Raw genomic sequence first — 12198 nt, forward strand, 5'->3', positions numbered from 1 at the left:
GTCACGCAGGCACTAATGCAACATTGGACACTCACTCCTCATCACTCTGCAAGAGACAAAAACAAAGACAAGTCAGTACAGAAGAGTTCCGCCATGGATTGGTCTTGAGAATTGAAAACAAAGAGAATTCATACTCGGAGATTAAAATGAGAGAAAAATCAGGAATAAAAAAAAAAAAAATCCTCAGCTCTGACAATTCACCATGGGATGTCAGAAAAACTGAAATGTCCTTCTGAGGAAATCAAGGAGCCTTAAATCTCCCCAGAGACAGAAACTGTCTGTAAATCATCAGACTTGAAGCTGTAGATTAGTATTATCTATTTTATTATGCAGAACAAAGTACTAGCCTTCACAATAAAGGAGAGAAATCAATCTATTGGACCATGTAATACCAGTTATTATTATGCACACCTGCATTTCTCATCCCAAACTCCTCATTACCTAACAGCCCTTTGTCCCAGTACTGCATTGACAGACTTAATTCACTGTATCCAGAGTTTCATAATCAGTAGAATCAGGTGTGTCAGCGCCAGGCTAAAGCAAGAATATGCAGGGCTGGCAGTGTTGAGAAACGTTGCTCTTGGCAGTCATCGTTCAAAAACACCTCCATTAATTATAGCATTTCCCCCCCCAACTTGAATATTCAATCGTAATAGATGGTGCAAACGAGAGCTGTAAATAATGCACACTGATATGGCCAAAAGCAATGTAAAAATACCACGAGACTTTCCCAGTACTCAGTAATACAACTGAGCTTCAATATATACTGTTTCCAGCCCAAAAGTAACTGCAATAATAATATCAAAAGCTATCAAAGATGGTAATTACATGTGGCTGAGAAGACAGGCACACAAGGTGACTAGACATGCATTACAGTGAGGAAAAAATGAGAGGCAAAGCAAAAGCAGGTCGAAACAGTCAACTGATTAACAGCAAAATACTCTGACCAGTAAAGCTCATCCTCTCATTTCACAACCTTTGCTCAGTCTTACCTGGATATTAGTGAAAAGCAGGAATGAAAGGCTTCTGTAATTGCTCTCTCTGTACAAGCACTTTATTTAAATAATATGCATTCATCCATGACCTTTTTAAACAGCTCTCAGAAACAGCTGGTGTCAGGGCCCACAGAGCACACCCTGCAGTTTGAGTGTCAGGAGTGCGATACAAACGCATTCGCCAGTCAGCCTGGCAGGTGCCCAGGGCACGGCAGGATATGAGGCTGCACGACTACAGGCCACATGCTCTCCAGCTGACTCCTCCGATCTGAGTTGCGCAGGTGTCGGCAAGTGAAAAACTAGGCCAGACCTGTTCTATCTAGCTTTTGTTGGGGCACCGGCAATGTCGCTAGCATGCACATTGTTTTAATTTTTGAAGTTAGACGTTAAAAAAAATAGCTGCATCATAGTCCTTATAGACCACCAAACAATATCCATGTGCCTAACCGCTGGATGCGAGCGAATCTATGTTTACTCAACAGCATGAAATGCGAACCCCCATTTACGACACTCTCTGACATGTGCTAACTGATTATCAGAAAAAAAGAAATGCGACCCAGAAGCTTTTGGCTTTGACGGAGCTATATAGCTGAATACTATTACGGATAGCCCAAGTTAGTAAGTAACGTACACAATTAGGAGGTAGCTATTCAATACTGCAGAGAGAGCCTGGTGACTGAAATGAAATAGTAATATTGAAATCTTTAACTAATAAAAAATAAAAATCGCGATTTATTCCATACACTTGCAAAGATCAAATGTTAAAGGCCAATCAAGAAGAAAGTCTTAAGATTCACAGCAATATAACATTACGTATCATTATATCGTTCCATCATTGCTAACTTCGGCATACAAACTCTGTATACGTCTGTGATCTGACTTGCTCATTCGAACACATCATCTGCAACCCTGTTGCCCTAATTCCAAGCAACACATGATTACCTTAGATGTTTGATGCAACAAGGCTTCCAAACCCGCTTGTAAATAAACGTGTCGGCTAAAGTTTCAACCAAAGAAAATTAAATGCTGTAGAGACCTTATCTTAACAATCGAGACCACTGGTGTGAGATGAAGTAGTCCCTGAATTTCATAGGTCAAACCGGAACAGAACGAATACAAGAATGTCTCATAATATTAGCCTACGATGGCTAATTTTCTCCGACGACCCGTTTCAAATTCCAGGCTAGCTATCACGCTATAACAAGCAGCTAACCTTGCACTTCTTTGTGCGAAGTGCAAAGAATTTCTAGCTCGGAAAGAACGCCGACTCTCGGTTTTCTTCCGCGTTGAGTCACATGGAGTCACGTGGCAGTCCATGGTGTCTCCTATAGGTTTAAAATTTAGTAAGTATAGCGAGAGTACAGGTCTATGGAGTGAACAAGTTTTAGCAGATCTTGAAATTCTCAACCCTTACATTCAGATAATGACCGTACTCAAATGAGCTATTTGTTTAACACCTGCAAGTATTCTGATTACGTTTTAATCGACTTTGTTTTGTTACCATGACGTCATGCTTATAGATCTTCATATCCGTTTAGCTGTAATGCTAGTAGCTTTGAATCAACGTGTAAAGCACAACACAACAAATGCCACAATTATTATCCTCTGCATTGCGCATTTCGATAGGACAGAAATAAGTTGAAATTCAATCGAGTGACGTATGCCGAGTTTACATGCCACAATGTCACTGACAATAAGTTCTATAAACCCAACGAGCCTTGGACCTCTTCTATACACTGGACACTTAACGTTCGGGCCTTCTGTCTCGTTTCGTTTCCTAAATTGCTGAACGAATACAGAGATCGCGTACAATGAACGTAAAAGCAGAGTCAGACGGCTAGCAGTTGAAGTGGCTATGATGCAGTCGGCTTTCAACTTGTAAAACATTAACCAAGTACTTGCAAATAAGCACACCGAAATGTGGAAAACACAATACTTACTCTCCTCCGACACAAAGGAAGGTTATCTCAAATGATCATTTTGACGAAATATTTTAGCACCTGTATTTTGTAGCTTTGGTTATACGTTATCAGTCAGCCACTGAGGCTTTGCACTGCGGTTTGTTCATGCGCACGCGTCTTCTTCTTCTTCGACGATTAAGTAGTTCAACCTCAATCCAATGCATTGGCGCTGTACGGCCACCTATCGGACTGGAATCTTTATACCTCAGTTGCTCATTACGCAGCATCATCATAAATTTGCTCTAAGCACTATATGAGTATACGCAGTAGTCGATTTGGTTTTTTTTAACGGAGGGATGGCCCAATAGTCATTGACACTACTCTATAAAGAGTATATAGGAGGATGACAGGTTAACAAGGGGGATGCATTTTGGTCATTTTGCTAACAAGGGGGATGGCATCCCTCCCTCATCCCCCTACAAATCGCCTACTGCACTGAGCTTAGGTATCCACAGACTGACAGCTGATGTGATACAGCGTGATTACACTAACTGCGGAATGATATCTGATTTGCACGGACAGCTTGAGTGGCAGACGTCCTGATTATAACCCTTTCATCTGAATAAAGCAGAACAGTTATTGGTTTCACTTCCTCCTCTTCCTAGTTTTCCATGACCTTCTTACTATGACTGACACCAGGATCACTCAGTATGCATGGAGAGGTAATCATAACCTCATCACTTTAAACCTTGTCTACATGCAACTTACTGCCTGTCAGGAAGATGCGTAGTGACTAGTGTGTCTCTGAGGTATGCCAATGGCCCTGTGTTGTGATTTATGCAGCAAAAATCCCTCGATTTCAGAATCGAAAAGTATTGATGTCTGGATGCATGGTCTCAGAGACATTTCTAAAAGTTAATACCAACGAAGACATTGTTGATCCTAATATTTTGCCTCAAAACAGTGGTCTTTCCAGCGGCTCTCCACTGTTTGGTAACATGGTGATGATTCAGAACTTAGGCCCTGTGCCTGTTAAGCATGTTGGTGTTCTAGGAAAGGAAATGAGTTCCGAGCGCGACAATGGAAATAAATAAGCAAAATACCCTTTATAACCACGAATTTAACTGATCCTACGCACCATTTCTGAATTTACTGTTCAACAAAATACACATGGCTTCATGGTACATCTACAGTCAGATCAGCTTTAAATACCCAAAACCGGTTTAACCCTAAGCGTATTTCACGTAAAAAGAGCGGGGCGATTGAATAACTTTATTGCCTTTACAAATGTCAACTCATGTCTTTTGATCACTATCTTGAACTTAGGTCAATTAATTGCCAAGAATTTCGACACATTATGAGATTTCCCCTCTGAGTAATAATAATAATAATAGTTATTATTATTATTTAAAGCCAGACTAACTGTATGATGGCATATGGACAGCGTGTGCTTTGACTCGATCACACCCTGCTGGCCTACGGTGGGCAGGACCTGTTATATTGACAAACATTCCCCCTTTCACATAGAATGGGCGGGGGCCGAGAGGTTTAATGAACGTAAAGGCCTCTTAGCGACCAGTAGGTTGTCGAATAGTCACAACAGAGTAAGACATTCGTCTCCGACTCAACGAATTGCATTTACTGAGAAATTACATTGTGCATACCATTATGGGTAGCTGTCTCACTGTTGGACCAAATGAAGCCCTTGTTGTTTCAGGTGCGTTTGCTAAATATCTCATTTTACTCACGCTATCAGTCTTAGCTAACTAAGAGCAAGCTGTGTAGCTAGCAATCTGGAATGTCTTAATAAACCGTTTCATAAGATTGCAGTGTTCTGAAGTCTGAACGTGAATATGTGCTTCGTGGTGAGCGAGGAAAGGAAGCTGGTGTGTTGTGTAACTGAAACTTGCGTTTGCTGGAAATAATTGTTTTGCTAGCTATGATCTTGCTAGCTGAGCTAATCATTTGACTATGTGAGTAGCTAAGGCAAAAACATCCTCGTTTCTTTTAACTTTACACATTTGACTAATCTAGAGATTTTTGCAGCGTTTTCACAGCGTTGTTTATGTATAGACATCGATGGATGTTTAATATAGTGATGAAGAATGTAGGCCTCAATATTGTCTTATCACATGCTGATAAGTTAGTTGATTGAGAAATATCAGACCACATGACTTGGGCATAGTAATGGAAACAGGCAGTCACTTCCCGGTCTGGGAAATGAACGAGTTACGTATCTAAGTGATTTTTAATTGCCTCTTATTTCTTAGGACAGGAGAAATGGGTTTTTAATGTGTAGCACAACCGCATATTTATGATCGAAGGCTCTGCCCCGGAAAAAATAGTGAACAGGGAGGAAGAGTAAAAATAGGTTTTGTAGTATAGTTTAGATATGTGTATCTTATGTGCCTTGTAAATAGTTGATTGAATTTTGTTGATTTTTCATTCATTTCATTTGAGCAGTTCATTATAACAGTTGCGGAGAAGTTGTCTGTGGTGAGCCTAAGAAGTACTGCGAATATTTGTGTACTGATTGCTTTTAACGTTGCCTTCTCAGGTGGCTGTTGCGGCTCGGACGAAAAGACCTATGTTGTGGGTGGCTGGGCCTGGGCTTGGTGGCTAATTTCAGACACACAAAAGTAAGGCCTCTGTATTGTTGCCCAACACTGAACTTCCTCCTAACTTTTGCCTTGTGACCAATTATATGTCCACAATCGGTCCAGCCCACTTTTTTTTTTTTAAAATAAATTCTTGGTAAAGTCCAGTGTCTTGTGTTGGCTAACCACAAGGATGTGCTTATGCATAAACTTTTGTGGCCTCACATGATCTGCATATGTTTTAGGTGTTTATTTTCACAACATTTTAACATGGTTGGTCTACATAGTATGTTTTTATTCTTCTTGTACAGCAACTATACCCCTCAGTGTAATCAGAGCCATGTTGAAGAAAACCTGCTCCTCCTGTTTTTGTGACCATTAACAAAGCTGTTCCGTTGTCTTTGGTAATCCTTACACCAACTTTTGTCAAAATCTTTCCAAAAGGATTACATTAGAAATTATGACTCTACAGCCCAAGTGTGAGGATGTGGAGACAGCTGAGGGGGTGGCTATCACTGTCACTGGAGTGGCCCAGGTAAACCTTTTTTTTTTCTACCTGATACCTCCACCAGGTTTATTTCCAAGACTGTTAACAAATGAATTTGTATGTTTTCCTATGAGACAGAATACACTGTTTTCTAAACGTACATTAAATGTCAGCGTATAAAATATCAGCTGTAGATATCTCTGCACTGAAATAGATCAAGTCAAATGTGATGTCATTTTCCTTTGTTAATGTTGCAGTATGTTTTTAAAAATTTCGAACCCTCCTCTGTCATCATTAGGTGAAAGTCATGACTGATTGTGACTTGCTGGCAATTGCTTGTGAGCAGTTTTTGGGAAAATCCGTCATGGAAATTAAGGCCGTTGTCCTGCAAACCCTTGAAGGACATTTGCGTTCGATCCTTGGTGAGTAGACAGCAGAAACATTTTTGATTAATGTCTTAAACATCAACCATATATCTGACTGGGCCTTAGATAATGATGATGATGATGTATTCAGTCCTGGTTTTTGGAATGACGTTCTCTAATAATGACCTCTCTATTGCTCATAGGAACTCTGACTGTTGAGCAGATCTACCAGGACAGAGACCAGTTTGCCCAGTTAGTAAGGGAGGTTGCAGCTCCAGATGTGGGCCGAATGGGCATTGAGATCCTCAGTTTCACCATCAAAGTGAGTATAAGACACAGAGAAATTTGGTCAGCAGCTCCATCATATAATCAGCATCATTTCATTTCATTTGTCCATCTGGAAGATTTTATAAGGGATTGCCATAAGAGAGAGCGGTGTGATTTCATACAAATTTAACCCTGTCCTCGTGTTTATCTCGACATTGGATACTGATTACAGATCATAATTATACTTCTAAAACTTCAGCTACAGTTCAGGGAAAAAACAGCCAATGGATGAACGACAGTCAGACTTGCTTAACTTTCTTTTTTTTTTTCTTTTTTAATTCGCTGCTAAATAATGCATGTAAACATGCAGTTGGTTGTCTGTGTGTTTTGAAGGAGTGGCTCAGCTGTTGTCTGTTGTTGCAGGATGTTTATGATAAATTGGATTACCTGAGCTCTTTGGGAAAGACCCAGACGGCAGCAGTCCAGAGGGATGCAGACATTGGTGTGGCTGAAGCAGAGAGGGATGCTGGAATAAGGGTAAGGGCTCCTCTGTCTGGTATGAATACTGATGCCAATCTCAAGGGGGGGCGGGGGTTGGGATTTCGGTTAACGAAACGTGTCCCTGCCTGTCCAGGAAGCTGAGTGCAAGAAAGAAATGATGGACGTCAAGTTCTTGGCTGACACCAAAATGGCAGATTCCAAAAGAGAGCTGGAGTTACAGAAAGCCGCTTTCAATCAAGAAGTCAACACTAAGGTGTGACTGAATCTACATCTCTATTTTGTATTATGTCTTATATCATACAAGATTAATGTATAAACTGAAGATGAAAGCCTTGTTTAGGCACCATGTAGGTGTTTCCTTTATCTTTGTAGTTACTTGTACACCATATGTATGTGCGCGTGCACACACACACACACACACACGAAGTACATGGTAACCTAATCATATTTTGGCCAACCTCTCCTGCTGTGACTTTAAGTGCTTATTAACCCACAATCCTACCTGTCTGTTCTCCTCTGTACAGAAAGCTGAAGCTCAGCTGGCCTATGAGCTGCAGGCAGCTAAAGAGCAACAGAAGATTCGATTGGAGGAGATTGAGATTGAAGTGGTACAGAGGAAGAAGCAGATCACCATAGAGGAGAAAGAGATTGACAGGACTGAAAAAGAGCTGATCGCTACCGTCAAACGACCCGCAGAGGCCGAGGCCTACAAGATGCAGCAGCTAGCTGAGGGCCACAAGTAAGAGACTTTCCCGTTTGCTTTAGTGTGTGAGCCAGAAATGAGAATACTTCATGTACAAAACATTACCATCAGACTCTTAATTTTCCATATTAATAAGGCCATCTGTATTCATAGCATATTTATGAAAGTTTTTTTTTTTTTTCTGATGTATGGTATTTGTGTGCTGTGTTTATTCGAAAGCCATGGTAAATGTTTGAACCGTTGTGTAGGACGAAGAAGGTCCTGACAGCTCAGGCAGACGCAGAGAAGATTAAGCGCATCGGTGAGGCTGAAGCTGCTTCTATTGAAGCGGTGGGTAAAGCGGAGGCAGAGAAGATGAGGTTGAAAGCAGAGGCCTACCAGCAGTACGGAGACGCAGCTAAAACTGCTCTGGTCCTGGAGGCACTGCCCAAGGTAATCCTCCTTTCTGGGAAATGCTACGGAAAACAAAGAGAGTGTGTTCTAGGTGCATTTAGGTGTGTGGCTTTGTACCAATTTGGGGGGAAAAAAAAACTGCTGCACTTCACGGCTGCATGGAGACATGGTGAATTTGTCTGTGTTTATTCCTAGACGTGCAGATCAGGTGAAAATCAGATGAGATATATCTATGTAACTTCTCATATGACAACAATCTGATTCATACTGAGTAACAATACAAATAATGATACAAATATCTGAATGCAAAATATTTAAAAAAATGCAAAAATCAAATCCATTTCAAGTGCATGCCCTTTGTAGTTGGCATATGCAGATTTACATGTTTTCCCGGTTTTCCTTCAAGCTCACTCCAAACATGGTGTTTTTTTTTTTCTTTTAAAGTGTTTTTCAACTCTTTGCTCACCTTTTATTATGTCCTGTGTTCCAAATTTCACCACAAGAGGGCACATTTTATCAAAAAGTAACAGTGCTGTCATGTAAATTCCAAATCATTTATGATGCATGGAAGAACATGAAATTAGTGTGAAAGTTGGTTTTAAACCGAAGTGTCTTTTTTTTTTTTAACCAGCTATTTTTCAAGAGACATCAGTAAAAACCAGAAAATAATAAACTGTAACTGTGTCCCCAAGAAAAGCAGATAGAGTTTTTTAGGGCAGAGAATGACGTCTCTCCGTCGTGTAACTCTCTTTTTTTTTTTCCTCCTCACAGATTGCCGCCAAGGTGTCTGCTCCTTTGGCCAAAACCAACGAAATTGTCATTCTGAGTGGGGAAGGCAACCGTGTGACAGGGGAGGTGAACCGCCTTCTCGCCGAGCTCCCCGTGTCTGTGAATGCGCTGACAGGAGTGGACCTGTCGAAGGTTCGTTTTGGAACAAACTCTGCCTGCCCTTTCCTGTCATTAGAATAATTAGCACTTAAGACCTAATTAAGCGCTTAGTCTGCAAACAGCTTAGTGCATACTGATAAACAGCACAATGATCCGTGATAGGCGTAGAATGAGCGTGGGGCTTTTTCATAAGTGAAATTTGTAGTGGGTTTTTTTTGTGGTACTGCCTGGATTTCGATTTGTGTTTTTTTTTGTGTGTGTGTTTTTTTTAAACAAAAAGACTCAGAATTAAAAGTGGAGAGCTGAGAATTGAAACTGTATTCTTTTCTTTTCTGTTCAGATGCCATTGTTGCAGAAGATGACTGGCGCATGAAATCAACTGGCTTCTCTCTCCTCCGATATGATTTATGCACTCACTTAGACTGCCTTCAGAACACTTGAGAATCTTTTCTTTTCTTTTCTTTTTTTTTTATAAACAAATGGATATTTGAAACCTCTGGTGCCTTAATTTTTGTAGGACCAGAATATCTGCATGTGTCGCTATTCCTCCGACATTTTTATGTTGTTTGTTTGTTTGTTTTTATTTTTTTCAGAAATGTTATTTCCTGAAAAAAAAATAACCTTTTTAATCAAACAAATATTTATGGTGCATAATGTAATTATTAAATCATGCACTTCATTTTATGTATAGATGATATGTTTCTGTTTGCGTGTAAATCCACTAGTACCGTAGGCCATGTAGTGCTTTTTTTTTTTTATTTTAACATGTTCCAATGAAATCATTACTTATAATCAAAATAACAAATCTCACATTTTGGTCATCACGATTTTACTATTAGCTGTGGTCTTTACACCCATTACAGTAAGAGTGTTTCATGTGAAAGCAGTCTCACTACCTTTGCTGTGTTTGAGAATATTCAAGGTCATGAAATCTTTCATCTGGTCTCTTGTGTAACCTGAGATTCCAGGTAATACTATGGCCTTACAGATAGTTACCAGCTGCATTTGAGGTAAGCCCGACTCTTTCCTACCTCTGAATGCTCTCAACTACCATTCATCTTTCTCAGATGAAAAGAGAAACACGCCCTATATGCACAGCCAGAACACTAAGCAAATGATTTGCTTTCTCTCACTCCTTCTGTCTTATGTTTAGGGAAAAGCCATGGAAAGTTGTTACTTGCTCTGTTAGTTCAATCAGAGAACCACTTGAAATGTAAACCTTTACAGAATCCCAAGGAATTAGAGTTTCAGGTATCAGGTAATTGTTAACTGTTAGTAAACTCTCTTTATTCAATTTACCATTCCTGACCACATAAACATTGCTTTTATGTATGTAGATGTTAGACACTAACTTTTTTCTTTCATATTTTAAGAGTTTTATTTGTGTGTGTGTGTGTTTATTTTCTCTTTTTCTAATCAATGTGAAAGAGTGAGGTCATGAGATGTTATTGTTCTCTGCCGTACCCAATCAGAACCTAGATTTGTTTTTACTTGACTGGGATGTGAGGATTTATTTGTACCTTTTTTAATCATAGTAACACTTGTAAGCCATGATATGTAAAATCTTTGCATAGTTACTCATATATGTATCATTCCTGTAAACACTTTCTATTCAACTGAACCGAAAGGACACTTATTGCGTTTTGTGTCATCTGTCACTGTGAAAGTTGCATTACCTCTTTGTTCTATTGGCCCTTGGTAAGCGGACAAAGATGCAGTAGAAGTCTAGATATGCTGCTGTCTGTATTGTGTTATGGTCTGTTGTGTTGTAAGAAGCAGAGGCTATTTTACACCCATTGTGGTCTTGTAGTCACATTACTAATGAAAAGTCTACACAGAGAAGCCAAATAGTTGGTGGTTTAGACTTACTTAACAGAATTAAAAAAACATTTTTTTTAATTTGGCTTTATGTTTGTGATATGTCTCGGACAACGGCTTTTCCTTAACCCCTGTTTAATAGGCTTTCTTACTGTCCTCACCTGTTCACTTTAAAAAGGAGGCTCTCTCTTCAGGGGCATAGTTTTCTACTTAACTGGGGCTGTCCCTATCACTTTACGAAAATCTTATTTCAACTTTCACGTCAAATTATGTAGGACAAATCAGCTGGTGAAGCAAATACAAGATGTTTGGGAACATAGGGAATCTCTGGTCATCAGTCGAATCTCTCAGTGTATCTTACTATTGGCAGGAAGGTAGCCAACAGTTTAGCTGATCTATCCAACACGAGCTTATTTATCCTATTCCTCCTGATCAAAAACTACCAAAAGTGGTTTCCACATGACTGACGGTGGAAAAACAGCACCTGTTAACAGGGTTCAGGTACTTTATATAATAATTATTAATGCATGACACGTGTCTCCGCTTTCTATGTTTGAAAGTAATGACGCGTTTCATATTAGGAGATCGAAGTAAGAAAAATAGACATTCTCACAATTTTCTTTTTCAACCACTTAATTGGCGTTTCAGGAATATTTCCTGTATTTATGAAGTTTGTCTCATAACGACATAGCCGAGCGGCATTATGACAGTCATGCTAGCGATGGCTAATCAGCTATCAAAATCTAATAAAGATTTCAGTTTAGCGACGAAATTTTTGCGTTTGCCCCTAAAAAGAGCTTTAACTGTGTACCGCAGGTGCCGTGGGTCGTGCCAAAACCCCGCCTAAAATGTGTGAAATTTAAATTATGCCCCTTTCTCTTTTGTTATGTACAATGATGTAATTAAAATAATGCTTTGTTAAATCCCTTGATGTTGCACACTTTGAGAAATGAAAAATGGCTTCATTTAGTTAGCAGCACTGTACCCCTAACAATATGAAGATTGTGTTAGTAGCTAAGGACTTATTTTGATCTCGATGAGCATATCAGGAAAACTGCAGATGCGCACAGGCAAAGGAAATGCTAAAATTTGCTTTTGCTTTTCGCCATAATATTTCAGAATGTGTCATACATATATATAGACATGTGATCACCAAATATTCCACTGTCAGTCAAGTTAACATTTATTTTTAGGTTTATGTATCTATACTATGTACACAAAAAAAACAATTGCATGTTGACTGTGCATGTATCTTTTAATGTAATAAATGTCATGCCACCATA

General features: G+C 39.5%; 1 protein-coding gene across 1 annotated transcript; it reads left to right on the forward strand.

Moving 5' to 3' along the window:
- The first annotated feature begins 4454 nt into the window (after window positions 1-4454).
- On the forward strand, window positions 4455-12198 carry flot2b (flotillin 2b). The gene is made up of 11 exons (XM_030777035.1): window positions 4455-4613; window positions 5454-5535; window positions 5938-6028; window positions 6279-6402; window positions 6549-6667; window positions 7036-7149; window positions 7247-7366; window positions 7638-7852; window positions 8065-8248; window positions 8981-9130; window positions 9438-12198. The coding sequence occupies exons 1-11, from the start codon at window positions 4565-4567 to the stop codon at window positions 9468-9470; spliced, it is 1281 nt and encodes a 426-aa protein (XP_030632895.1). The 5' UTR covers window positions 4455-4564; the 3' UTR covers window positions 9471-12198.

Source organism: Chanos chanos, chromosome 6 (genome assembly GCF_902362185.1).
Source record: "Chanos chanos chromosome 6, fChaCha1.1, whole genome shotgun sequence".
Lineage (NCBI taxonomy): Eukaryota > Metazoa > Chordata > Actinopteri > Gonorynchiformes > Chanidae > Chanos > Chanos chanos.

Coding starts and splice junctions, on each gene's coding strand:
- flot2b (XM_030777035.1), top strand. CDS start 4,565: ATGGGTAGCTGTCTCACTGTTGGACCAAATGAAGCCCTTGTTGTTTCA. Junction 4,614..5,453: donor TGAAGCCCTTGTTGTTTCAG/GTGCGTTTGCTA, acceptor TTGCCTTCTCAG/GTGGCTGTTGCGGCTCGGAC. Junction 7,150..7,246: donor AGAGGGATGCTGGAATAAGG/GTAAGGGCTCCT, acceptor CTGCCTGTCCAG/GAAGCTGAGTGCAAGAAAGA.